At 37.7% G+C, this 24,561-nt stretch overlaps 1 protein-coding gene across 50 annotated transcripts in view; it reads right to left on the bottom strand.

Annotated features, from left to right (window-relative positions):
- CLASP2 (cytoplasmic linker associated protein 2) overlaps window positions 1-24,561 on the bottom strand; it is a 146,440-nt gene that overhangs the window by 32,230 nt on the left and 89,649 nt on the right. For 19 of the 50 annotated variants that reach the window (XM_036332924.1, XM_036332929.1, XM_036332912.1 and 16 more), the window contains 6 exons: window positions 19,347-19,409; window positions 18,301-18,407; window positions 16,374-16,397; window positions 14,795-15,039; window positions 12,138-12,201; window positions 10,248-10,250 (listed from right to left, as the gene is read on the bottom strand). In XM_036332924.1, the coding sequence (XP_036188817.1) occupies window positions 10,248-10,250; window positions 12,138-12,201; window positions 14,795-15,039; window positions 16,374-16,397; window positions 18,301-18,407; window positions 19,347-19,409 (506 nt within the window). The remainder of the gene's footprint in view (window positions 1-10,247; window positions 10,251-12,137; window positions 12,202-14,794; window positions 15,040-16,373; window positions 16,398-18,300; window positions 18,408-19,346; window positions 19,410-24,561) is intronic. The other 31 variants (XM_036332904.1, XM_036332915.1, XM_036332907.1 and 28 more) reach the window with 7 other exon arrangements.

The raw sequence follows: 24,561 nt of genomic DNA on the forward strand, positions 1-24,561 counted from the left end.
CATTATTTGCTAAAGTTGCTTTGTATTTGTAAAAGCAGGAACTATGACTACGAACTTAAAATTTTCTAGTACTCTGATCCCCAGGCAGCATCTGCTTCAAAAATGCTCTAATCCACAATGCAGAGTCATTAACTTCTGTCCCACAGCCACAGCCACAGCTACAGCCACAGCCAACCAACCTGGCTTCTATTAGATTCAAAACTTGGCCTCTAGCCCTCAATTCAGGGCCCAGAATACTGTTGAATTTCACTAGAGCTACTCTCCAACAAATGCATGAATCTAATCTAGTACTCACTTTTACTGGTATCTGACAAATCTATTCAGCCAGGTGTGCTGGAGATAGTCAGCACCTACTTAGAAAGTAGACTATTGAATATTCATGAATTTTGTGAGCTGGTTGGTAGCTTGAAATAAGCCATTGTAGGAGTTCTTACACTTCTGAAATTATAGCAAACACTATAGATCAGGGCTTCCTGCCTTTCTCCCAAATCTGGTTTACCAGCATGCCACTTTCTTAATTCTTGCCTATTTTCCTGAAGACTCCAAGTTTAAGCTTTCACTATACCAAAATCCATTCTGAAAACTATGCACATTCGAATGCCTAGGTCAACTCTCCAATTTTATCTGATTCTTAGGAAAGAGAACCAGAAAAGTGACTTGCCCAAGGTTTCCACAGCTGGTTTTCGGTTGTGTTCCATTCATTCTATTGCTAGGTAACTTAGCTTATCTACTTTACTGTCATTCAACATAGAATTCTCTATTCACTTTTCTCCTACTTTGATTTCATTTACAGCTATCCTTCCAATAATTGTCTCTGTAAAAGAAAGCCATTTCGCTCGGCAGGCATGGCTCAGTGGTTGAGTGCTGACCTATGAACCAGGAAGTCACAGTTCAATTCCTGGTCAGGGCACATGCCCAGCCTGCAGGCCTGATCCCTAGTAGAGGGTGTGCAGGGGGCAGCCGATCAATGATTCTCTTTCATTATTGATATTTCTACCTCTCTGCAATCAATAAAAAATCTATTTTTTTTAAAAGAGCCATTTCCTTTGTAACACTAATCTTTCTATTCTGTATTCTTGCTCTCTAAAGTATGGTCTCCTCCACTATATATTTATTCTCACTTAAATCCTTTCCTTACAGATGCAAGACACTCTCTGAAGAATTTCTCCTTCAATTTCCATCCTAATGTTCCCACCAACAACCTTTTAATTGTGAAATGTAGTAGCTTTTCATGAACTTAGTATGCTTGGCCATTCTGAAGCTTGATACTGCTTTACTCTTATTATTTCGCTTCTTCTTCCATGCTTGTTGCCAGGCATTTTCCTTTGCATCCCCAATGTGGGGTGATTTAAGAGCCAGTCTTCCCCCTGATTCTCTTTTAAAAGGAAGTATGATCTTGACAGGGCCTTTCTGACCTAGCCTACTAGGTCCCATGACCTCTAGAAGAGTTCTCTCTTTTGGCCTTCCTCAATCTATCAATCACACCATCATTGTAGGCACCAGGCCTTTCTTACCAGGTCTGGGTTAGTAGGGTGACTTTAGTTTTTCTATTTCTGTATACCAGGGTGAGAAAAGCATTTCTGTAACAGACCAGACAGTACATGTTCTAAGCTTTTGCAGGCCACATGATAGTGTTTGTCACACTACTTAACTGCTGTTGAAGCACAACTACAGTACGCAAACACGTGAGCATAGTTGTGTTCCAATATAACTTCATTAACAAAATAGGTAGCAGGCCAAATCACGCTTCTTTCTCACCATAAAATTGTAGTATCACTATTTTGATATGAACAAAATTTTTTTGTTACTTTTAAAGAAAATATATATTTTATTGATTTTTTACAGAGAGGAAGGGAGGGAGATAGTTAGAAACATCGATGAGAGAGAAACATCAATCAGCTGCCTCCTGCACATCTCCCACTGGGGATATGCCCACAACCCAGGTACATGCCCTTGACCGGAATCGAACCTGGGACCTTTCAATCCGCAGGCCGACGCTCTATCCACTGAGCCAAACCGGTTTCGGCATAAACAAAATTTTTTAATGTCCCCACCTTCACTGTCTATAGGATAATGTCTCAAATGCTTAGAGGCATCAGTTAGACATCTCTAAACCGATCTTGGACTATCTGGCAACTCTTTTTTCCTGAACACATCTCATACATATTCCTGGTTTCCTTCCATACTCCCCACTCACTCTATTTATACACAGTATGTGACTCACTACTACCACTTACATCCCAGCCTAGAAACTTCTTGGATAATAGCCACTGATTCTCCCTACTTGAAACTTGTGGTGGGACTAGCTTTTTGGTGCTTTTTAACTTTTTCTATATTTACATTATTTTCCCATCTGGAATATAGAAGATTTGAGAATAAAGACTATATTTTTGTACAGTCTTGCATCATGTATTTGAACCAAGTTCAAGGTTATTAGAAGCTGAGGATCAAGTATAAAGTTTTTTAATGAATGCGTAGGAAAAGTTCCTTGAAGAGTAAGAATTATTTCCTAAGGGAAACCTGCCGTGTAATTAACTGGTAGGTAAGCTTTTTTCTCCAATGCAAGGGAAGATATGTAAGACTCCATTTATCTCAGCCAAATTTAACTTCTTTTTCCTTCCTATAAACTTTCTAAATCTCCCACTTCTCTGGACTCAAGCTAGCCCAGTAGTTTCTTTCTTCTCATGCTAACATATCCAAAGTTGATGATCCTGTCAAGCTATTGCTATTTCCTTCAAAATACTTCTCCAGGCCCTAGCTGTTTTGGTTCAGTGGAAAGAGCGTCGGCCTGCGAACTGAAAGGTCCCAGGTTCAATTCTGGTCAATGGCACATGTCTGGGTTGTGGGCTCGATCCCCAGTGGGGGACTTCCAGGAGACAGCTGACCCATGATTCTCTCTCATCATGGATGTGTCTATCTATCTCTCCCTCTCCCTTCCTCTCTGAAATCAATAAAAATATATTAAAAAGAAAAAAAGACTTCTCCGGGTCTCCTAAGTAAAAAGTTCTTTTGATTAGATACAATGTGAGCATAGCTGAATAAAAATGTAAACATGGTACTGATATTTTTCTAAATATAGAACTATATTATTATTTTTCAAAATACTTACATCCTATCAATCGTACTTACTAACTGGTAATATATAGCTGTCGTCTACATGTATCAATCTAAAAAAATATACTGGGAATTTCACATAATATATCTTACTTGATTGCCCTATCACAAAGAGTTTATTCTCAGATGTTGATAGTCTATTTCCTTACCTATGATTAAAGGAGAAAATGAAAAGTGAATATGCTAATATAATACTAGGGCTAAAAATTTGAACAAAATGTTGAGAATCATTGCTCTGTTTGCTCTTAAGGAATGACATTATAATATTAGAAAGTACATATGGAATGTATGGAACTAAATTTTTAAAAATAATTGTGAAACTTGGAAATTATGTATTAATAATTCAATGGAGCCAAACTTCAATGGAATCAATTTATGCTCCCACAAATCTCACAAATATAACTTATTGGAAAAAAAATTATAATATTTGAGCTATTACAATTGAGGCAGCCTTTCCTTAACCTTGCTTGTATCTTAGGTGTGCCAGTCATCAAATACAGAACAGAAGAACATAATCAAATTAGATTAATTAGTAGATTAAAAAGCACATCTCCAAACAGAATGACAGCCTGCATAACTGCGAATAGCATTTCGTGGATTGCAAAGGGTCCAACACTGCATGAACTCTTCGGGAGAGAAAATAGAGAAAAAGGGTTAATTGCACAGTCATGCAGTAAAGTTAGGTTTCCAACAAATATTGAACCAACTTACTCTCTATTGAGAGTTCCAACACAGGGGACAGCATGCAAAAAGAAAAAAAGAAAAAAAAAGAAAAACACACAAATTAGTCGCCATCAATGCAAAGTTCCTGTATGGAAGAAAAACACTTAGAAAATAAAAGTGACAAATGTTTTTCAGTTGTATGATAAACTCAAAATAGTTTTTAAAACAAGAGTTCAATGAATAGTATGGAAAAAGAGCATGTGATTTTCCTCTTTCTCTCTCATCTCCTTACCGAGGAAATTAAAAACAAAAAAATCCCTTTTCCCAGACCCTATATCCTCGAGGTTCAACTTCTGGAAAGAATCTAAGACTAACAGACACCTGCCCCCACTTCTGGACAATGCCAACATTTGCTCCCAAAGCATGGCATCCAGAATTTTTCTTTATTTTTTCCTCCTCAGAGGCAATAGCTTTACAAATTATTTCTGTGAAGGCTTGGAACAATTACTATTGTTTGGAAGCAAAAATTAAGTGTTTATACTACAACTTTTAATTTTTCCCAGATAAGACGAGTGTCATGGTCTCCTGACCCTAGGACCACAGGCAGCTCAGTACCTAGAACACTCTCTAGGAGACCAGATGTGACCTTCCAGGGTGCTCAACTGTGTCCCATTTTAGTAGTCCCAGGCTGAATTTCTACCCTCACTGTTCAAGACACAGGAGCGTGACTTCAAGAGGTAGAAAGGACCACACAGACCATAAAATGCCAACTGAAAACAAGCACCTCAGTGAAGGTGGATCTCTTCAACTAGTTCCTTCAGAGATAAATGCTAGAACATAGAATAGCTTTTGGCATGACACTCCTTACACTTGAGGGGAAAATGGGTCTAGAGCAGTCAAAATAAAAATCATCCCTGAATTCCTTAATATTTCAAACTTATTAAATTTAAATTTAGTTTTTAAAAACTTTTATCATGCTTGCTGTGTTCTAAGGGCTTTACAGATATTAATTCACTTAATCATTGTCCCAATTATATGAGGTGGGAATTACTATTAACTCTATTTTACAGACTAGAGGCCCAGTGCACGAATTCGTGCATGGGTGGGGTCTGGCCAGCCCAACCTGATTGGGGCTGATTGGCCGGGCCAGCCGGGGGGAGGGGCCTCAGGCAGTTGGCTGGCCAGCCCCGCCCCTGATTGGGGTGGGGGTGGGGGTTGACTGGGGGTGGGGCCAGCTGGGAGGAGGGGCGGTGGGAAGTTGGCCAGCTGGCCCCGCCTCCTGGTTGAGGGGAAAATTTGCACATTAGGCTTTTTTATATAGGATTAGGAAACCAAGGCACACACTGCTAATAAGTGTTGGAGGTCAAATCTGAACCTAAGCAATCTAGCTCCACTATGCATACTTGTTATCACTGCGTGTACTGCTTCTCTTATACAATTATTAAGGGGCTTTAAATTATACATTTGTAACTTTATGGTCTAAATTACTGTCACACATGTATTGTGGATCCCTTACTTCCATACTGGTACCTGAAGTAATAATAATAAAAAAAAGTTTATTTATCAAGTTATAGACATCAAATATTTTCAGCTTGCAAACTCTATTTACCAAATACATGGTACATTACTTCTGTCCCAGGAAAGGAATCCAGCATCTATTCCAACTGTATTCAGAAAGAGCTCTTTTCTAACCCTTCCTTTCTGGGATATCTGCACTGTACAATGGAGTTTGCCTGACATTTTAGTTGGGCTCATATCCTTACCCTAATATATATCAGAAGAAAACATTCTGGGGGCTACAGCGGGTGACGACGGGATGAAAGGAGATGGGACTTTCATAGATGCTCATAATTTGATTTTCTAATATCCCTTTTCTGCGGGGACAGCAGGTGGTCTGTCATGTTGGGGAAGAGGACAACTTTCAGTTATCATGGAAGCCGGCTACTATCCAGAAGCTATTAGCATAGAGACTGATATGCTGACTTCAACCTAGAACATGGGAAAACCCACCCAGTCATGGTCATGGTGTGAGGTATCTCCCCAACACTAGGGCCCATTCTGAGGGCAAGGCTTTAGACTATTTCTGCCCTGTGAGCTTGCAGAGAAGTAATTTCAATTCAGTGAAGAGTTAACCCAGACTTAAAAAAAAAAGTGTCCCTGATAGCACACTTAAGCTATAGGGAAAAGTGCTGGCACATGTGGAGAAATGAACAATGCAGGCGGGGCTGAGATGAAGAGGCAATAGCAAGCCAAAATGATAGGCTTTGTTCGAACATTTTCTTGAGTAGTCACTGAAGTGCTGTAAGCTAGTAGAGAAGATTTATTTACCTTTTAGAAAGATTGCTAAAGAAGGCAGTGTGGAGAATTTAGGGATAAAAGGTGGAGAGGAGGTACAACAGGCAAAAGATGACGGTGCCCTGAATTAGTAGTGGGAATAGAGAATTATTCAAACCAGTGGTTCTCAACCTTCTGGCCCTCTAAATACAGTTCCTCATGTTGTGTCCCAACCATAAAATTATTTTCGTTGCGGAGAACCAAGATGGCAGCATAAGGTATAGACCTGTGCGTGCTGCCTCCCACAACAACATTGAAATTACCAACTATAAGACAAAACAGCTATCATCCAGAACCATGGGAAAGCTGGCCCAGTGGAAGTTCTACAACTGGAAGGAAAGAAAGAAGCGCATTGAGACTGAGTAGGAGGTGCAAAGGCGCCAAGAACAGATGCACAGAATCGAGTGCCAGGCGGGCTATAACTGGATGCGCGTTTTTTTTCAATCGGAAGGGGATACAAGCTCTCAAATCCACTGAACTTGTTTGGGGTGGGATTCTGAGGTCCCAGACCCCTACAGGGAGAGGCGGGACTGCCTTGCAGCGGGTCAGAGAGCAAGGGTGGCTTTCTCGCAGAGCTGCTCGCTGGCACTCGGGGACATGGAGTCGCGGAGACGCCATTGCTGTTTGCTCCGCCCTGGTGATTCTCTGAGACCCCACCCTACTCAATGTACATCCCCGCCCAAGCTGTGCCAGTGGCACAAAAGGAACCACCTGCGCTTTTGCAGCTTAACCCAACAAACTGCAGATTTTAACTCCTCACATCCATAAGGGACACACTCAAGAAGCAGAATCAGGTTCAGAGGAAGCAGGAGCCAGACCCGGCTGGGCTGGCGACATGGAACCGCTGTACCAGCAATCGCACAAGCAGGTCCACCAGATCCAGTCTTGCATGGGATGCTGGGAGACGGCAGACAAGCAGTCTGTGAACTTAGTAGAAAACGAAATCCAAGCAAGCATATCAGATATTCAGCCGGCTAGAACACCTGGAGAATTGTCCAGCAAGGAGCCGCCCAACAAAAGACAGAATGCCAAACTTCGTGTTGACCAGTTAAAGTATGATGTCCAGCACCTGCAGACTGCTCTCAGAAACTTACAGCATCGGCGATATGCAAGGGAGCAGCAGGAGAGACAGCGAGAGGAGCTTCTGTCTCACACCTTCACCCCCAACGTGGGTTGCGGCGCCCCCTACGAGGCTGTATGAGGCTGCGATGGCCCCTGCGAGGCTGCGACACCCCCTGAGAGGCTGTGTGAGGCTACAACGGCCCCTGCAAGGCTGCGAAGGCCCCCGTGAGGCTGCGTGAGGCTGCAACAGCCCTTGGGAAGCCAGCGGAACTGTGCGGGCTGCCCAGACGGCTTCATCTACGGCCCGTGAACCAGCTCGCAGCCCCACGCACAACTATCGCCCGAAGGGCAAGAGGGCGAGAGCAGCTGTAGTGTGGCCTTCTCCTCACTTCTAATAGCGAAATCCTCATTTTAAACATAAGAGAATACATTATTTTATAAAAGCCATTACGTGGCTCCATACCCTTTCTGAGTAGAGCATGAACAAGTAGTGAGAGACCTTTCCGAACACAGGGACACGTTGCGGATGGAAATAGCTACATTTTCCATGTGTATGACCTTTGACCTGGCGACAAAAAGAGTACACCTATGGATGAGGACAGTGGGGTGTAAGGGCATGGGGTGGGGTGGGAACTGGGTGGAGGGGAGCTATGGGGGGAAAAAAGGGGAACAACTATAATAATCTCAACAATAAAGATTTATTTAGAATGTAAAAAAAAAATAAACTTTTTTAGAAAGCAGAAAAAAATTATTTTCATTGCTACTTCATAACTGTAATGTTGCTACTGTCATGAATTGTAATGTAAATAACTGATATGCAGGATGGTCTTAGGCGACCCCTGTGAAAGGGTCGTTCGACCGCCAAAGGGGTCGCGACCCACAGGTTGAGAACCGCTGAATGGTCGAATCAATTAAGATTGAGTGAATCCTGGATGGCATGGTGGTTGAGCATCAACCTATGAACCAGGAGGTCATGATTCAATTCCCAGTCAGGGCATGTGCCCAGGTTGTGGGCTCGATCCCAAGTGTGGGTGTGCAGGAGGTAGCCGATCAGTGATTCTCTCTCATCATTGATGTTTCTATATATCCCTCTCCCTTCCTCTGAAATCAATACAATTATAATTTTAAAAAAAGAAAAGATTGAGGGAAGTTTCTAGAATGATGCCCAAATTCTTCACTTAAGCAATGAGGGGACAGTGGTTTCATCATATGAGATAAACCAGTGCATGAGAAAGAATAGCTTTGAAGCTGAAGATGACCTGTAGTCATGTGACTAAAAGTTCAGGAGGAAAAACAGGCTTTAAGGACATGTTTGAGAGTCATTCAAATGAAGCGGGTAATTTATTCTTCAGAGAAGGTATGAAGTTGAAAGAAGAGGGCCTAAGACAGTCTCTAAGTCAACACTAACATTACTAACACAATCAGAGAGATAGGTGTCTGGAAATAAGAGCAGAAGAAATGGTGTGAAAGAGACTAAGTCAGGCACAACAGAAGGGGAAACCAGACCTCTTCCTCCTCTCCCACAGCACAGTCCTTAAAATGACAGAAAGGACACACTGAATAAACTAGTAACAAAGTTGAAAAACAAAAAGGTATGGCAATCAACAAACTAAAATTTATGCGAAATTCCTGACCACGCTGAGGAGACCATATTATCAAGACACAGGATACACATTGTATTTATGTAGCTGAACAACAACTTCAAAGTAAGCTCTCCTTCCATTTCAATAGGAAGAAAGGTAGGAAGAATGGGTTGATGTGTAGTTAAGTTTGCTGTTTTAGAGTTAGGAAATGGAGTAAGAGGCCAGGACATCTACTTGGGGCATGAGATGGGTGGGGAGGTGAACAGGGCTTGATTTTTGAGGACAGACTATTTGACACGGTCTGCATGGAAGACAGAAGAGAAAGATGAGAGGAAGAGAATTACCAGGCAGCCCTGAATAGTTAGACAAAAATCACAGGTCAGAAATGGAGAATGGCTGGGATATATAGGAATACACAGGGATGGTTTCATCCAGCAGGGGCTCGAGTATATCGTTCCAACCTTCAACCAGTAGCATAAGCCCCTTCAGTAAAAGGTCTTTAGAAAAAAAAATTGGCCCTAGCTGGTTTGGCTCAGTGGATAGAGCGTCCGCCTGTGGACCAAAGGGTCCCAGGTTCAATTCTGGTCAAGAGCATGTACCTTGGTTGCAGGCTTCTCATCAGGACCAAAGCCTGGTCGGGGCTCATGCAGGAGGTAACCAATCGATGTGTTTCTCTCACATCGATGTTTCTCTCTTCTACTCTCCTTAAAAATTGATGAAAAAATATCCTTGGTTGAGGATTTAAAAATAATTGATTTGAGAGAGGGGGAAGGAGGGGACATCGGTTTGTTGTTCCATTTATTTATGCATTCACTGGTTGATTCTTGTACTAGTATGTGCACTAATCAGGGATCCAACCTGCAACCTTGGCGTATAGGGTCTATGTTCTAACTAACTTTGCTACTCAGCCAGGGCTTAAAGGGTCTTAACTCTATGTTTCTATTTTAGTGTCAGTAACTTAAAGAGTTGATATAGAACAAGAGCCAGCAAACTGCAGTCTGTAAAAGAATGGTTTACATTTTTAAGTCAATAGGCCAGTTAGTGACACATGAAAATTATATGAGAACTAAAACGTCAATATTCATAAAGTTTTATTGCAAACCAGCCATCTTCATTTATTTATACATTGTCTATGGATGCCTTCATGGTATTAATGGCAGAGTTGAATAGTTATGACGGAGATAATTTTGGCCCACATAGCCTTATTTACTATCTGGCCCTTTACAGACTCTTGGTAAAGAACAAAACTGTATTTGACAGAAAAGTATAAAAAACAGTTGCTTGATATGGAAGGTGCAGCAGCTGCTGCCACTTTATAAAGATACATTTTAAAAAGGGGTGGGGAGCCCTAACTGGTTTGGCTCAGTGGATAGAGCGTCGGCCTGCAGACTTAAAGGTCCCAGGTTTGATTCCGGTCAAAGGCATGTACTTTGGTTGTGGGCACATCCCCAGTAGGAGGTGTGCAGGAGGCAGCTGATCGATGTTTCTAACTCTCTATCCCTCTCCCTTCCTCTCTGTAAAAAATCAATAAAATATATTAAAAAAAAAAATAAAAAGGGGTGGGGAAATATCTGCTATTTTAATAATATCAGGACATAATGCTAAAACTCGAAATCAAACCTTTAAACTCAGGATATAGTGATATAGCCTGTTTATCCTAGTAAATTACATTATGGCAGGGCCTCTCTTGGACAATCACCAAAAACAAGTTAAGCAAAAATCTTCCAATTACATTTGTCTTCACTGAACTAACAAAATATCAAACCAGACAAACAAAGCCAGATGGGTCACTAAGACCTGTTATAAAATTCTACGAGGAAAAACTAAGAAATCCCTTTCCTGACAATTCTAGGGAGGGCTGTAGCTGGTTCTCCACATCTATTAAGGGAGGCCAAATAGTTCCTTTACCAGCATCAAACTCAGCTTTCTTATTTTATTTCCAAGAGACTCTTAAAAAGTGTTTCTACTTATTTCATGTAAATTGTAGCATCCAACTAAACTGCAGTATTGTCTTGACAATCAAAAATTGTGACTTCTAGAAATAAACCAGGCTCAGTCTTCTATCTTCTAGGATGAATAAATTATTGAAGATGTTTTAAAACTTTTCATTTTAAAGTTGTACAGTCCACACAGATCATAACTGTCTTGTCCTTTGGCTTGTATTGCCAACAAAGTACATCAACAGTTAATCTGATCAGAATTTACAAAAAATTTTGCATTAAGGCAAGTCCTACAGCTGTAAATAGTGGTACCAATCAATGTCAATATAAAATGGTACAGTTACCTACCTACAGTTTGAGAGTTATCAATTTTTTAAAGTTTTATTAAGTAAGCTGTTTTAATCTTTGTCTTTAATGGGATTTTTACATTCTTGGATAAAATAAATATACCTTCTGATAGAGGGTAATATTTTAAAATTACTATTTTAAAATATAGGTAATTTATAATCTTTAGCTGGATTTTAGATTAAAGAGGGATTTTAATATTTTTAATCAGTGTTGTTAAGTAATGAAAAGATCAGAGATAGAAAAAAAGAGAAAATGATATGTGCAACAATAAAATGAAAAAAAAAAACAAACAACACACAGTAAAGTGAAATTCATTAATATTTTTCTTATAATTTCCCTTCCACATCTCCCTCTCATCTGGGTTAGAAATGCTCATGTGGATACCTGGTGTCTGTCCTAAAGGAAGATACATAATAAAGTTTCACCATTGTCAAATACACTGCTGAAAACAAAATAAGTGAATACATTTTACAACAGTGCTATCTATCAAAGTAAACCAAAATTTCACAGTAATATGCAGATCAAATATGTTTTAATCGACACTAAAAACTGAACAACATTCTAAAAATTTTATGGACTATTTCAATATACAAATTGCTTCTTTCAGATTACTATCGAACTATGGATAAAGCCATATTTTGTGTTTTTGTGTTATTTAATAAAACTCTTTTCTACAAAACTGTTCTTTTAAGATAGTATATGTTATATTAATGTTGTAATAATCACAGAAGAAAACTGGATAAAAAGTTACAAACTTACCCCAATTATTTCCTTTATAAATAGTGGAATGTTTTTAAATACAAATATATACACTCATCCTGACTAATTTATAAGAGTCCTGCTTGTTACTATACCCTTCAGTTTGTAGTCTTAGACAATCACTCTTCCAAAAAACATAAATGATTACCAGAGAGCAACTTCTAAATTATGTATGATATAAAACAATTTCAATTATGTTTGAAAAGATTATTACAATTCTAGGGCAATAATAAAAATGGCTTTTTGGGGTTTTTTTGTTATTATTTTATTTCTTTTCTGGGCAATATACAAATGACACCTAAAGGAGTAAATAATCTTAAATACTAAAACATACCTTGCCATGAGGATCAGCAAACATTCTTGTGAAAATTTCACATAGTCTTTTCAGTTCAACTCGACTGTCAAAATAACAAAGTGGCTAATTAATATCTTGCTATAGGAAGAAGTCATTTAAAATAACCTTACATATAATTGGGCTTAAAAAAATAAGCCCTCAAAACTGAGAAATTTGTAGGATTTACTTGTTAGAGCTAAATATAAATATATCAAATACAATAATAATTCTGTTGCAACTCACTTTATTTTAAAAGCTGAAAGTTATAAGAGAATAGAATTATACTTCATTAACGTAGCATGACAGGGAAAACGGTACAAATGTCATTCCCAGAATCTTATCCTTTTAAATGCCAACATGTTTTCTTAAATTCTGTCACTTGAGGGTTAAAATCCTTCTCAAGTATGCCTCCTCCCTTGCCATTTAAGATGATATGCTGAACCTAATATTACCCTAATTCTGATGGGACTGGGGACAATATTACAATGACTTATTGTAGTGACTCGTGAAATATGATATGCAAACATTATATTAGATATTATATAGAAAAATTTTCATTTTAAATTATATAGTGCTAATACTTCCTAAAATAAATACACAGCTAGTAAAACCCTGGTATTAAGTCAGAAAGTAACCTTTTATTATCCACCACACTCAAACTTACAAATTATTTGAAACTAGGCTCTTAAAAGTGAAGACTATAGAGGTTTAAAACATTACACAGATGAAAGCTAAGAATTCAGGGGGAAAAGCAAGCAAAAGCTATCAGGAAAATAAACAAAACTGAAAAAACAAAATAGCCCCCCCCCCCAAAAAAAATGAAAACCTATATAAACTTCTCTCCTTAGAGAAATTCTTTCCAATTCCATTTCATATTACTCTTAAATTCATGTTACACAAACACTAAGAATATAGCTTAATTTTCAAGTGAACATTCTTTCCTCACACTGAAAGTTATCAGGAATGAATTTTAATAAACCAGTCAGCTTGAATATTCTGTGCATCTTATTTATTTTAATTTTAAAAATTAGTAACATTTTTCATTTAACATCTATTTGTGAATAAAAAGTTGCCTTTTAAAATGTTTTTGGCCTGGCCGGTGTAGCTTAGTTGGTTGGGCATCAACGTGTGCACTGAAAGGTTCCTGGTTTGATTCCCAGTCAGGGCACATGCCCGGTTGCAGGCTCAACCTCCGGCATGAGGGGGCATGAGGGAGGCAGCCAACTGATGTTTCATTCTCACATCAATGTTTCTCTCTCTCACCTTCTCTCTTCCTCTCTCTAAAACAGTAGTTCTCAACCTGTGGGTCGCGACCCTTTTGGGGGTTGAACGACGCTTTCACAGGGGTCACCGAAGACCATTGGAAAACACATATATAATTACATATTGTTTACAGTAGCAAAATTACAGTTATGAAGTAGCAATAAAAATAATTTTATGGTTGGGGATCACCACAACATGAGGGGGGTCGTGGCATTAGAAAGGTTGAGAACCACTGCTCTAAAAATCAACTTTAAAAATCTTTTTTAAAAAGTTTCTTTAGTCCAGCCAATGTGGCTCAGTAGTTGCGTATTGCCCTATGAACCAGGAGGTCACGGTTCGATTCCAGGTCAGAGCACATGTTTGGGTTTGCAGGCTGAATCCCCAATGCAGAACATGCAGGAGGCAGCTGATCAATGACTCTCTTTCATCATTGATGTTTCTATCTCTCTCTCCCTCTCCCTTCCTCTCTGAAATCAAGAAAAAAAATATATTTTTTTATAATTTTTTTTTTATTGATTTCAGAGAGGAAGGGAGAAGGAGAGAGATAGAAACATCAATGATAAGAGAGAATCATTGTTTGGTTGCTGCCTGCACACCCCCCACTGGGGATCGAGACCACAAACAGGGCATGTGCCCTTGACCGGAATCGAACCTGGGACCTTTGAGTCTGCAGGCTGACACTCTATCCACTGAGCCTAACTTTCATTTAAAATGAAAATTTTTCTAATATGCCTTAGCCAGTTTGGCTCAGTGGATAGAGCGTCAGCCTGCAGACTCAAAGGTCCCAGGTTCGATTCCGGTCAAGGGCATGTACTTTGGTTGCGGGCACATCCCCAGTGGGGAGTGTGCAGGAGGCAGCTGATAGATGTTTCTCTATCATCGATGTTTCTAACTCTCTATCCCTCTCCCTTCCTCTCTGTAAAACACACACACACACACACAAAAAAAATATTTCTTTAAATAGAATAAGTGAATTTGAAAATTTCTTAGTATAATAGTACAGATTGTCCTAAAGGACTGAAGATTAGGAAAATATTTTAATACCACCTTCTAAATTCAGGACAAATCTGTTCCTATACCAGTATCTCTAAAGCAGTGGTTCTCAACCTTCCTAATGCCGCGACCCTTTAATACAGTTCCTCATGTTGTGGTGACCCCCAATTTCATTGTTAAAAATTGAACATAATTAAAGCATAGTGATTAATCACAAAAACAATATGTAATTATATATGTGTTTTCCGATGGTCTTAGGGCGACCCCTGTGAAAGGGTTGTTCGACCCCCAAATGGGTTGCAACCCACAGGTTGAGAACCGCTGCTCTAAAGTGTTATAGAAACCAAAGTCAAGTCAAAAAGTGCTAAATAGGACAACTATTTTAAGATAACACAACTCACCTCAGTGTTCTCTGATTTTTTAGTAAGTTTTGCAGACCCAGAAGGCCTTCTTTCCTTTCTGACCAGTTGGAACTAGCACACCTATTGAGGACTTCTGCCACATCTTCAGTCTGCCTCATATACGTAGGAATACTACCATTTCGAGAACTGTAGGAGCGCTCTGAACAAGCACTAGACGCATCGCTGTTGGCATCATCATCTGAATGCATTCCATATGACTCATATCTTCTTCGAGCAGGTTTTTTCTGTTATATACATAAAGATTCTTATTAGGGGTAGCTAAAAGAACACTGGTATTTCACAATTTCCACTGATACAAAAGGACTGGTTTTTGTTTTAAAATCAGTACAAAGCATGCTGCTAAATATTTTAATGATATAATGTCAATATTTAGTTTTTCTTCAAAAACCATGTTTTAGGATTTAGTAGAAGATGAAATATTCTTTAACCATGGGAAGTGGTAGAAGCAGAATAACACTCAATCGAAGTTCAGATATGTAAGTGGGAAATGATAAAAAAAAATGTGGGTTTTCCTTTTCTTTCTTCTTTTCTTGGAAAACCAAGGATTACCAAATCATAAATGAGCCGAAACCATACTGGAAATCTGAGTTGGTAAGAAGAAAATATTACTTTTTTAAAGGATGAGGATGGATTAGGAAGTGGACAATAAATTAAAAAAAAAAACTCATGTAAAGTTCTATTTTTCCTATCTATACCTCTTTCTTCTACTCTTCTTTTACCTCCACTATCATTTCTCTTCCACTCCTTCTTCTCTATACCCAACCCTCATGTCGTTGAAAAGTAAAACACAAAGAATGATGAGAACCTGTTTTGCTTACTATTATTTTTAGTAGGCAAGCTCCTTGAGGGTCCTCTGTTTTCCCTACTGTGTCTATACCATCTATTTGAATAAATATGAGAAAGAATAGATTCTCATTACATGTTTATTCTCATTACATGTTTAGATTCCTTTACATGTTTATTATTTAATATATGTAACTGCTAATTATACCTTGCATATCAAAAGTGAAATGAGAGAGTAGATTATTTGAGATTTCCTTAGGAAAATTAAAAGCAAATCTTTATGTAATCTAGTATCTGAATATAGGCTGGTGAGAGATGAAGACATTTCTACAAAACAGATTAAGCACTATTACTTAAAATAGTTCCAGATGGCTATAAATTCTCCAAATTCTAAAATCTAAAAGAAATATAATTTGAATCAAATTAAAAAATTATATAATGATGTTTCCACCACTAAATGCTTCATATTAATTCAGAGATGCCAACTTAATTTAGAATAGCAGTAATGTGACATTTTCTGTGTCGAGCTCCAAGATCAGTTTTGTTAAAGATAATCAGTGTGAGTGACATCATCTTCTTGTATGAAGTACTCAAGCTTAAAAGATGAGAACCCCAATATCTACCTATTCTTAATCATACATATAAAAAAAGACAGGATGTATGTGTAAAGATTTTATTACTTCTACTTGAAGTTTTTATAGAATACTATCATCTGTTAATGTGATAAGAAAAAGTTACGGTATCATAAGAGTTCATAAAGTAGCAATGTCTATACCTTAGTCCGCATGTCTCCTAAGAGCTGAGAGCAGTAAATTTTTAAAGAGAAAAATTAAAAATAATGAAGAACATTTTGCCACACAGCACAATGAAGTAGGAATACATAATGCTCATAATCAGAAACATTAAACTTTTTAATATATAGATACATAAAAACAGCTTATTAGCAGGCTATATCTTTCATCTTACCAATATCATTTAGTCCAAAAAAAATATGTAAGCACAAAAATATTTCCTTAACCAGTTTTCCCAATTTAAGTCTTCTATATGGATCCTTTTGTTATTTCCAAAGTTAACTTTATTCCTTTAATTTTTTCCAAGGTCCAAATTGGGTTTGGAGTTCTTTTCCTAAAAACTGATAGTTATAACTGGAATACTATACTATGCAAATAATGGAAGTAGATAGAATCAATTTATTGGGATTTAGCTTTTAGCCCTGGTGGTTAAATATTCCCCATATAAGCCAAACACAAAATCTCAACATCTTAGTATTGTAAGTAATATTTCAAGAAAAACCTCATTCAATTCATAAAATTTATGTGAGCAGAATTTAACTGGTAAATCATCTATTTAAAAAGAAACTAGAAAATATGAATTGAAAAATCATAAATTTAAACATCTTCTGATTTAGTATCATCAGAACAAGACGTGATCAATATAGCCAATGCCCAAGAAAACCAAGTTCCTACCTAGTTACATTAATTTATTTAAAAATAATCAAATGGCGGAGATAAAAGGAAAAATTAAGCACATATAGATTGTCAGAGCAGAATTACATATATTACTACATTTATTACATTACAGTGATAACAAATATTTTTTTAAACTTGTTTTTAAAAATTTTTTGGCAAAACTATATTATATCAACACTGGTTAAGATTGAGGTATAGTTTTAAAAGGTACAATGTATTTTTTAATTTCAAAACAAAGATGAGGCCTTTTGTAAGTTTTGAGTATAAAACTGAGAAAGTGCTTCTCAAACATGGGATTAATATAATTTGAAAAAGGAAGTGTCATACTGAATTGACTTGGGAAACTGGCAAAAGTCCATTATTTTCATTGTATCAAATGACACTTTCTTCATAAGTTTATATGAGAAAAACAGCAGATATATGTACCGCAGTCTTATGAAAAAGTTTCATCTGTACATTATGTTTTTATTATTTATTAATTAAATATATTTTTATTTATCTCAGAGAGGAAGGGAGAGGGAGAGAGAGATAGAAACATCAATGATGAGAGAGAATCATTGATTGGCTACCTCCTGCATGCCCCACACTAGAGATTGAGCCCGCAACCCAGGCATATGCCCTTGACCGGAATCGAACCTGGGACCTGTCAGTCCTCAGGATGATGCTCTATCCACTGAGTCAAACCGGCTAGGGCTGTACATCATGTTTTTAAAACTCACTTATATGTGTCAAGCATAAAGAGCCAGAAAGATATATTAATTAAAATATATCTTTAAGTTGTACTTTCTCTCAGCTCTGAAAATACAAATAAATAAAAAACTAAACAAAATCCTACTCCAAACTAAAACAATCTCCAAATACTCAAGGTTGACTTAGCCTTGAAATTATATGCTCATAGTGTATATAGTCTGTCTGCCCTAACTCTGTGTATAATATAGTGCATAAAACACATCACCAGATTAGACATCAGTATTTATATATATTTTTTTGATCTTATAATTTTAGTATTTATATTTTTGATATCCTATCAATTACTATTGGCCATCATTTAATTTCTGACTAAATAAAGATCAAGAATTAATTATACTGCTTTTAACACTGCTCACATTTGATCTTCCTAGATTCAATCCACAAGAATTTCCCCACCTTCCTTCTGACTCTGTGGACTGGCTTACTCATACATTAGTTTCATAATTAGAACATCTATAAAGATAAGAAAATAAAGAAAAGTACCAAGGCATCTGCTACTGCCTCCTCCACATCAGAACCTGTGTTCAGGACTCGCATGGCACTGACAGAAGCTGACAGTCGACTTGATTGGCTGATCCCATATCCTGGACCTAGTTCATCAGAAGAAAGAAAAAAGTTTTGAGAGAGTCATAAATGTAACAGTGTCAGGTTAGAAATTTTAATATCCTCAAGGGGGAAAAAAAAAAACCAATGGGGAAAGCATTTTAAAAGCAATACAATATTTTCTGGTACATATAGTTTTTGGTCAAAAAAATGGTAAAGGCAATTAAAATTGCTGACAATCTGTAAAAACTAAATTTAAAGACCAGTGGTTACAATACATTCACAATCAGAAGGTGGAAGAAAGCATGGCTGGCCGACTAGGAGCTTACAAATCTGTAGCATTGTAATTAATCCAGCTTTTAGTCGGGCCAATCTCCTCCACATTGGTGAGACTAGAACAAATGTCAATCCTCAAACCAATAATGATTATTAAATTCAATGAAGCCACACGAGGACTTTACAAGAGAAAAACCCCTCTAATTATTATCTCTTCTCCTTCAAGACAGGCTGAATTCATTCTACAACAAAGACATATCATTTGATATTTGTTAAGTACCTACTAATAAGTGCCTGACATTCTGAGGTATGTGAAGACAAACCAGATGGGTTCTCCCCCTTAACTACTTTCTATACCATCATGCACAATTAAAACACTTCATCCACCATTTTGGTTTTTTTTTTTTAATGTACAAAGATGAGGTACATAACTGAGAACATAAAACAATTCTATATTTAAAATGACATAAATTAGATTATACAAAAGAAAAATGTCCATCTGCCAATGAAAAAAATGTTCAAATAAGGTTGCTAAAGGGGAAAACATTACTTGGAGGAAAATAAAAATACCACAAATTATTTATTCTCCAACAAATTAAATTTAAATAAAAAACAAATTGATTTTAAAACATGAATATTATTCAATGGAAACTGAAAGGGACAAAAATCTGAAATGCACAGATGAGAGTGAAAATGTACTCATCCTTCACCTGAGGCCCCATACACATCGGGGGCGTAGAGGGCACCAGTAGATCTGGAATGGTGTCTGGAGGCTGGAATAACAGGACCATACAAACCTCATCTATTACCACAGAAACAAGGAATAGTGGCAGCACTACAGTCAGGCAAGGAGAGTTAGTTAACACTGGCATTACTTTTAAAAGTTAAGGGTCAGAATATTGCCAAACAGGGTAATTGAACATTAGCAATTGAACATCATCCTTGACACACAACAGATCTTACACCTAAGGGGACAGACAATCCCACAGGAGACAAAAAAAGTAAGTATTCAAATGGAAGGAAATGTCAAAAGTACAAGCATGAAACAAAAAAATGAACACTGTAGTTTAAAAAAAAAACCACTATGGTAACTAGTAATCAATAATAATCCTATCTCCTCCAATCCTAAACCCAATGAAAGTTATTACTATTCTATTTTATAAATAGGTAAACTAAAGCATAGAGAGAGATTAATTAACCTGATCAAAGCCACACTTGTTTTGTGATATACCTCAGTATCTTACTCTTTCAGGGATTAGTATCTCACACTTACCATCTTCACATTGTTCAAAAGATTATATACATCATTTATGTTAACATAAACATTTTCCATATAGTTCATAAACTGTAAGTTCTACATTCAGTAGATTATTTAAATATTAAAGCACATTTGAGCATCAAAGAAAGAACATTACAAATTTAATATTAAAAAACCCTGGAAATGTGTGAAACATCTCCATGCCCTTATGGCATGTTTCTCTAAATCTAAATTTACCATATTTAAAATTTTAGATCCTAAAATCCACAAGATCACCATAAAGTCAATACTTTTCATACATGTAGAAACAAATAAGTCAGGAAGAAATTCATTTTGATATCTAACAAAATATATTACTTTTATTCTAAAAGTTACTCTTCTTCAGATACATTAATTAGAGCAGTTAAAATACTTTTGTTTCATAAATCACTCTTTCCTTTGCCACAGGAACTTAATGAATAATAAAATGATAAAAAATTTTGAGGAAAGGATTACACAGAAATAACGCTGCACAAAATGCTTTATTAAACCTTCAAAGATGATTCATTTATTGTTAGTAAACATACTCATAGTTTTTTTTAAAAAAAATATATATTTTTATTGATTTCAGAAAGGAAAGGAGAGGAAGAGAAGATAGAAGCATCAATGATGGGAGAGGATCATTAATTGGCTGCCTCCTACACACCCCTCACAGGGGATTGAACCCAAAACCCGGGCATGTGCCCTGACCGGGAATCGAACCAATGGTCTCTTGGTTCTTGGCTTTATGCTCAACCACTGAGCTACACTGGCTGGACATATATAGTTAGTTTTAATTTTACTCAATAGAAATAATTTCTATAATTGTGAGACAGAGTTGAATCAATATAGCAATGCCTAATGGATGAAAATCTCTGTAAAACTTCAAGTAATTAGTAGTTATCTGTTGGTGAAGATAACAGGGTAGGAGGCAGCACTCATGTGCTTGTCATAATTTAAGCCTTTCTTAGTTCTGGAAATAAATGGAAACTAAGGGTGCAAGTTCTGGGGAAGTTCAGCTTTGCTCAGCTCTGATTGATTTGTGATGTTTTAGGGCCCTCACACTGACCATGTGCTACCACTGAATAAATGGCAAGCTATGGAATCCACCTGTTAAATGGCAATATTCAAGTTAGAGGCAACAAAAGAATTCACCAAATAAAATAAGGACAGCAGAATACAGGCAAATACAGCATAAAATGGGAACGGGGGATAACCTCACCTCTGGGAATGCTATTCTTAAACCCTGTGCAACAAACAGGGCTTATCTGATACCTTTACTATGCAGTATCTAGCTATATATATAAAAGCCTGCGTGACCATTATGACTGAACGACTGGTCTCTATGATGTGCACTGATCACCAGAGGGCAGACACTCAATGCAGGAGCTGCTCCCTGGAGGTCAGTGCACTCCCACAGCCAACCTCCCGCAACCCCTCCCCGCTGCCGGCCAACCTCCTGTGGCCCATCTCCCCCCGGCTGGCTGGCCAACCTCCCCTGGTTCCTCCCCCTGGCTTGCCAGCCTCCCAATAGGCCTCAATCACCAGCTTGGCCAAGGGACCCTACCTATGCATGAATTCGTGCACTGGGCCTCAAGTCTATAATAATAAAAGCATAATATGCTAATGAGACCGGACGTCCTTTCGGATGACCTTCCAGATGAAGCCAGGGAAGCCCGGGTGCCGGGTGCCTGCCAGTGGCCGGAGGGTAGCCTGGGTCCCGGGTGCTATAGGGAAGCCGGTGCCGACAGCTGGGGGAAGAAAGGCCTACACTTGCATGAATTTCATGCATCGGGCCTCTCGTATGTAAATAAAAGGCTATAAAAGTAAGTTCTTCTAAAACTATAGTACATAATTAGCAGACTTAATATCCTTAACGGAAACAGGATATTTCATTAGAATCAGGAAAACTGCTTCCTTTAATAAAATTTAAGTGACTTAAATTGTCAAATGGAAGCTTTGAGATGAATCTAGAAAATTAATGGCTAGACAACATATCTCTTAAAAATAGACATTAATAATGCCTATTTTGTTTTAGTTAGTTATTGTGTTAATCCTCACCTGAGGATATTTTTTCCATTGATTTTTAGAGAGAGATTAAGGGAGGGAGAGAGAGGACAGGATGGAGGGAATGAAAAGGCAGGGAGGTAAGGAAGGAGGGAGAGAGGTAGAGAGAGTAGAACCTTGATGTGAGAGACACATCGATTGGTTGCCTCTTGCACGCACCCCATCTGGGGCTAGGGATTGAAACTGCAACCCAAGTACATGCCCTTGCCCAGGAACTGAACCCACAACCCTCTGGTGTATGGGCCAATGTTCTAACCACTGAACAATACAGGGGCAGGGCAACAAGGTTTGTTTAATTAATTAATTGTTGGTTGTAAATTTCCTTTACTCTCTATTATACAGATTTTAAAAGTACAGACACACGTTTTTGTTTCTTCTTATCTTGTGTTTCCTAAGAATACTGCAGTATTATCATTATACAAATGCAGGTGTTAGACCATTAAAAAATCTAAGATCCTAGAGCAGTGATGGCGAACCTTTTGAGCTCAGAGTGTCAGCATTTTGAAAAACCCTAACTTAACTCTGGTGCCGTGTCACATATAGAAATTTTTTGATATTTGCAACCATAATAAAACAAAGACATATATATATATTTTTTTAAAATATATTTTATTGATTTTTTACAGAGAGGGAGAGGGATAGAGAGTTAGAAACATCGATGAGAGAGAAGCATCGATCAGCTGCCTCCTGCACACCCCCTACTGGGGATGTGTCTGCAATCAAGGTACATGCCCTTGACCGGGATCGAACCTGGGACCCTTGAGTCCGCAGGCTGATGCTCTATCCAGTTAGTCAAACCGGCCAGGGCAAGACTTATATTTTTGATATTTATTTTATATATTTAAATGCCATTTAACAAAGAAAAATCAACCAAAAAAATGAGTTCGCGTGTCACCTCTGACACGCATGTCATAGGTTCGCCATCACTGTCCTAGAGCCTAACAGAACTATTTCTAGGTGAGCAATTAGAGCCTCAGGGGAAGAGGTGCAGGAGCAGCAACACTGGTGGCAGGCACTTCTCTGAGGGGTTTTTCATACATTCTCTCATTTACAATGTTTTATAAACAATCCTGAGTACACACTACAAATTATGTAGTTTTACAGATGAGGACACCCAGGTATAGAAAAGTTACAGAACTGGGGTAAGAACTTAGGCCATCTGGCCCTAGAATATATGCTCTTATCCCAATACCCACTCTATTTCCTTCAATTCTTGAAGGTGGCAGGCTTATTTTATACAAATGTGTAATTTATTTTACTTCTTAATGTATGTGTGTACATATGTGCACACACACAGATACTCCACAGACTAAAACTACTGCATATGAATTAAAAATATCTCTGGCAATATACAGAAAGGGAAACTCTTTGGCACCTGGGACACTTGGCTAAACAACAAAGATTAAGGATATCCCTGTCTGTGTCCCCAGCTCAATGGGGTTTTCTAGGTCAGTGAAGGACAATGTAGTGATATATTTGAGCCAAATGACCCAGAGAACAATAAACTAATCTCTAGAAATTCTACACTAACATGTCTATCGAAGGAAATCATTCCAATAGACAGTAAGACCTATGTTCTACTTAAGTGTCTCAAAGTCTGAGAGCAGCTCTCCAAGTATTAGTTACCTAAATTTTATAAAATTAAAAGAAAAATCTGAAATGGCATGTATGTGCATATAAACAAAGTACTAGTTAAAAATGTTAGAGGACCATGCAGAAATCCTAAAGAGTTTCAGTGAGCCGAAACCGGTTTGGCTCAGTGGATAGAGCGTTGGCCTGCGGACTGGGGGGTCCCAGGTTCGGTTCCGGTTGGGGGCATGTGCCTGGGTTGCGGGCATATCCCCAGTGGGGGATGTGCGGGAGGCAGCTGATCGATGTTTCTCTCTCATCGATCTCTCTGTGAGGGATCAATAAAATATATTTAAAAAAAAAAAAAAAAAAAAAGAGTTTCAGTGAAAAATATTCTGCCTTTCCATTACTCTAAAATACTAAAGGCTTTAAAAAAGCATTTAACATTTTTATAACTGAGGTAAATATAATGTTACATGGTATTATAATCAAGGTTATAATACAATCTCTATAATGAGGGACAGATAGGTTCTACAGCAGTGACATGACATGAGCCATGTAATATACAGGAAATGACAAACTGGAAAATACTATAAAAATGTTAATTCTGCCCATTTTAATAGGTAGTTCATATATTATTCTGCAGCACTCTTTCCAGTAACCGCAGTCAAATGTCTAAGTTGAAATGTTAATATTTCTGCTGAAGAGGACAAAAGTACTCAAACAGTTCATATTTCAGTGGAGAGTACATATCTAAATGTTATATTTAAATTTTATGGGTTTATTTGTTAAGAAAAATACTGAATTCAATATTCTGTAGTTTAAATCTGTATGCTATTTACTTGATTATAAAGACAATTTGTTTATACAGTGTCTAACTTGCTCATTTAAGGTAAACAAACGTCAAAGGAATGTCCCAAATATAAAATTTCCTCCTGATTCTTTCCTCAAAAAAGGAGAAAAGAGATAGAGGTGAAGATACAGTCGATACAGAAAGCTAAACTAAGCTTACG

This window comes from Myotis myotis, unplaced genomic scaffold (genome assembly GCF_014108235.1).
Source record: "Myotis myotis isolate mMyoMyo1 unplaced genomic scaffold, mMyoMyo1.p scaffold_m19_p_13, whole genome shotgun sequence".
NCBI classification, from domain to species: Eukaryota; Metazoa; Chordata; class Mammalia; order Chiroptera; family Vespertilionidae; genus Myotis; species Myotis myotis.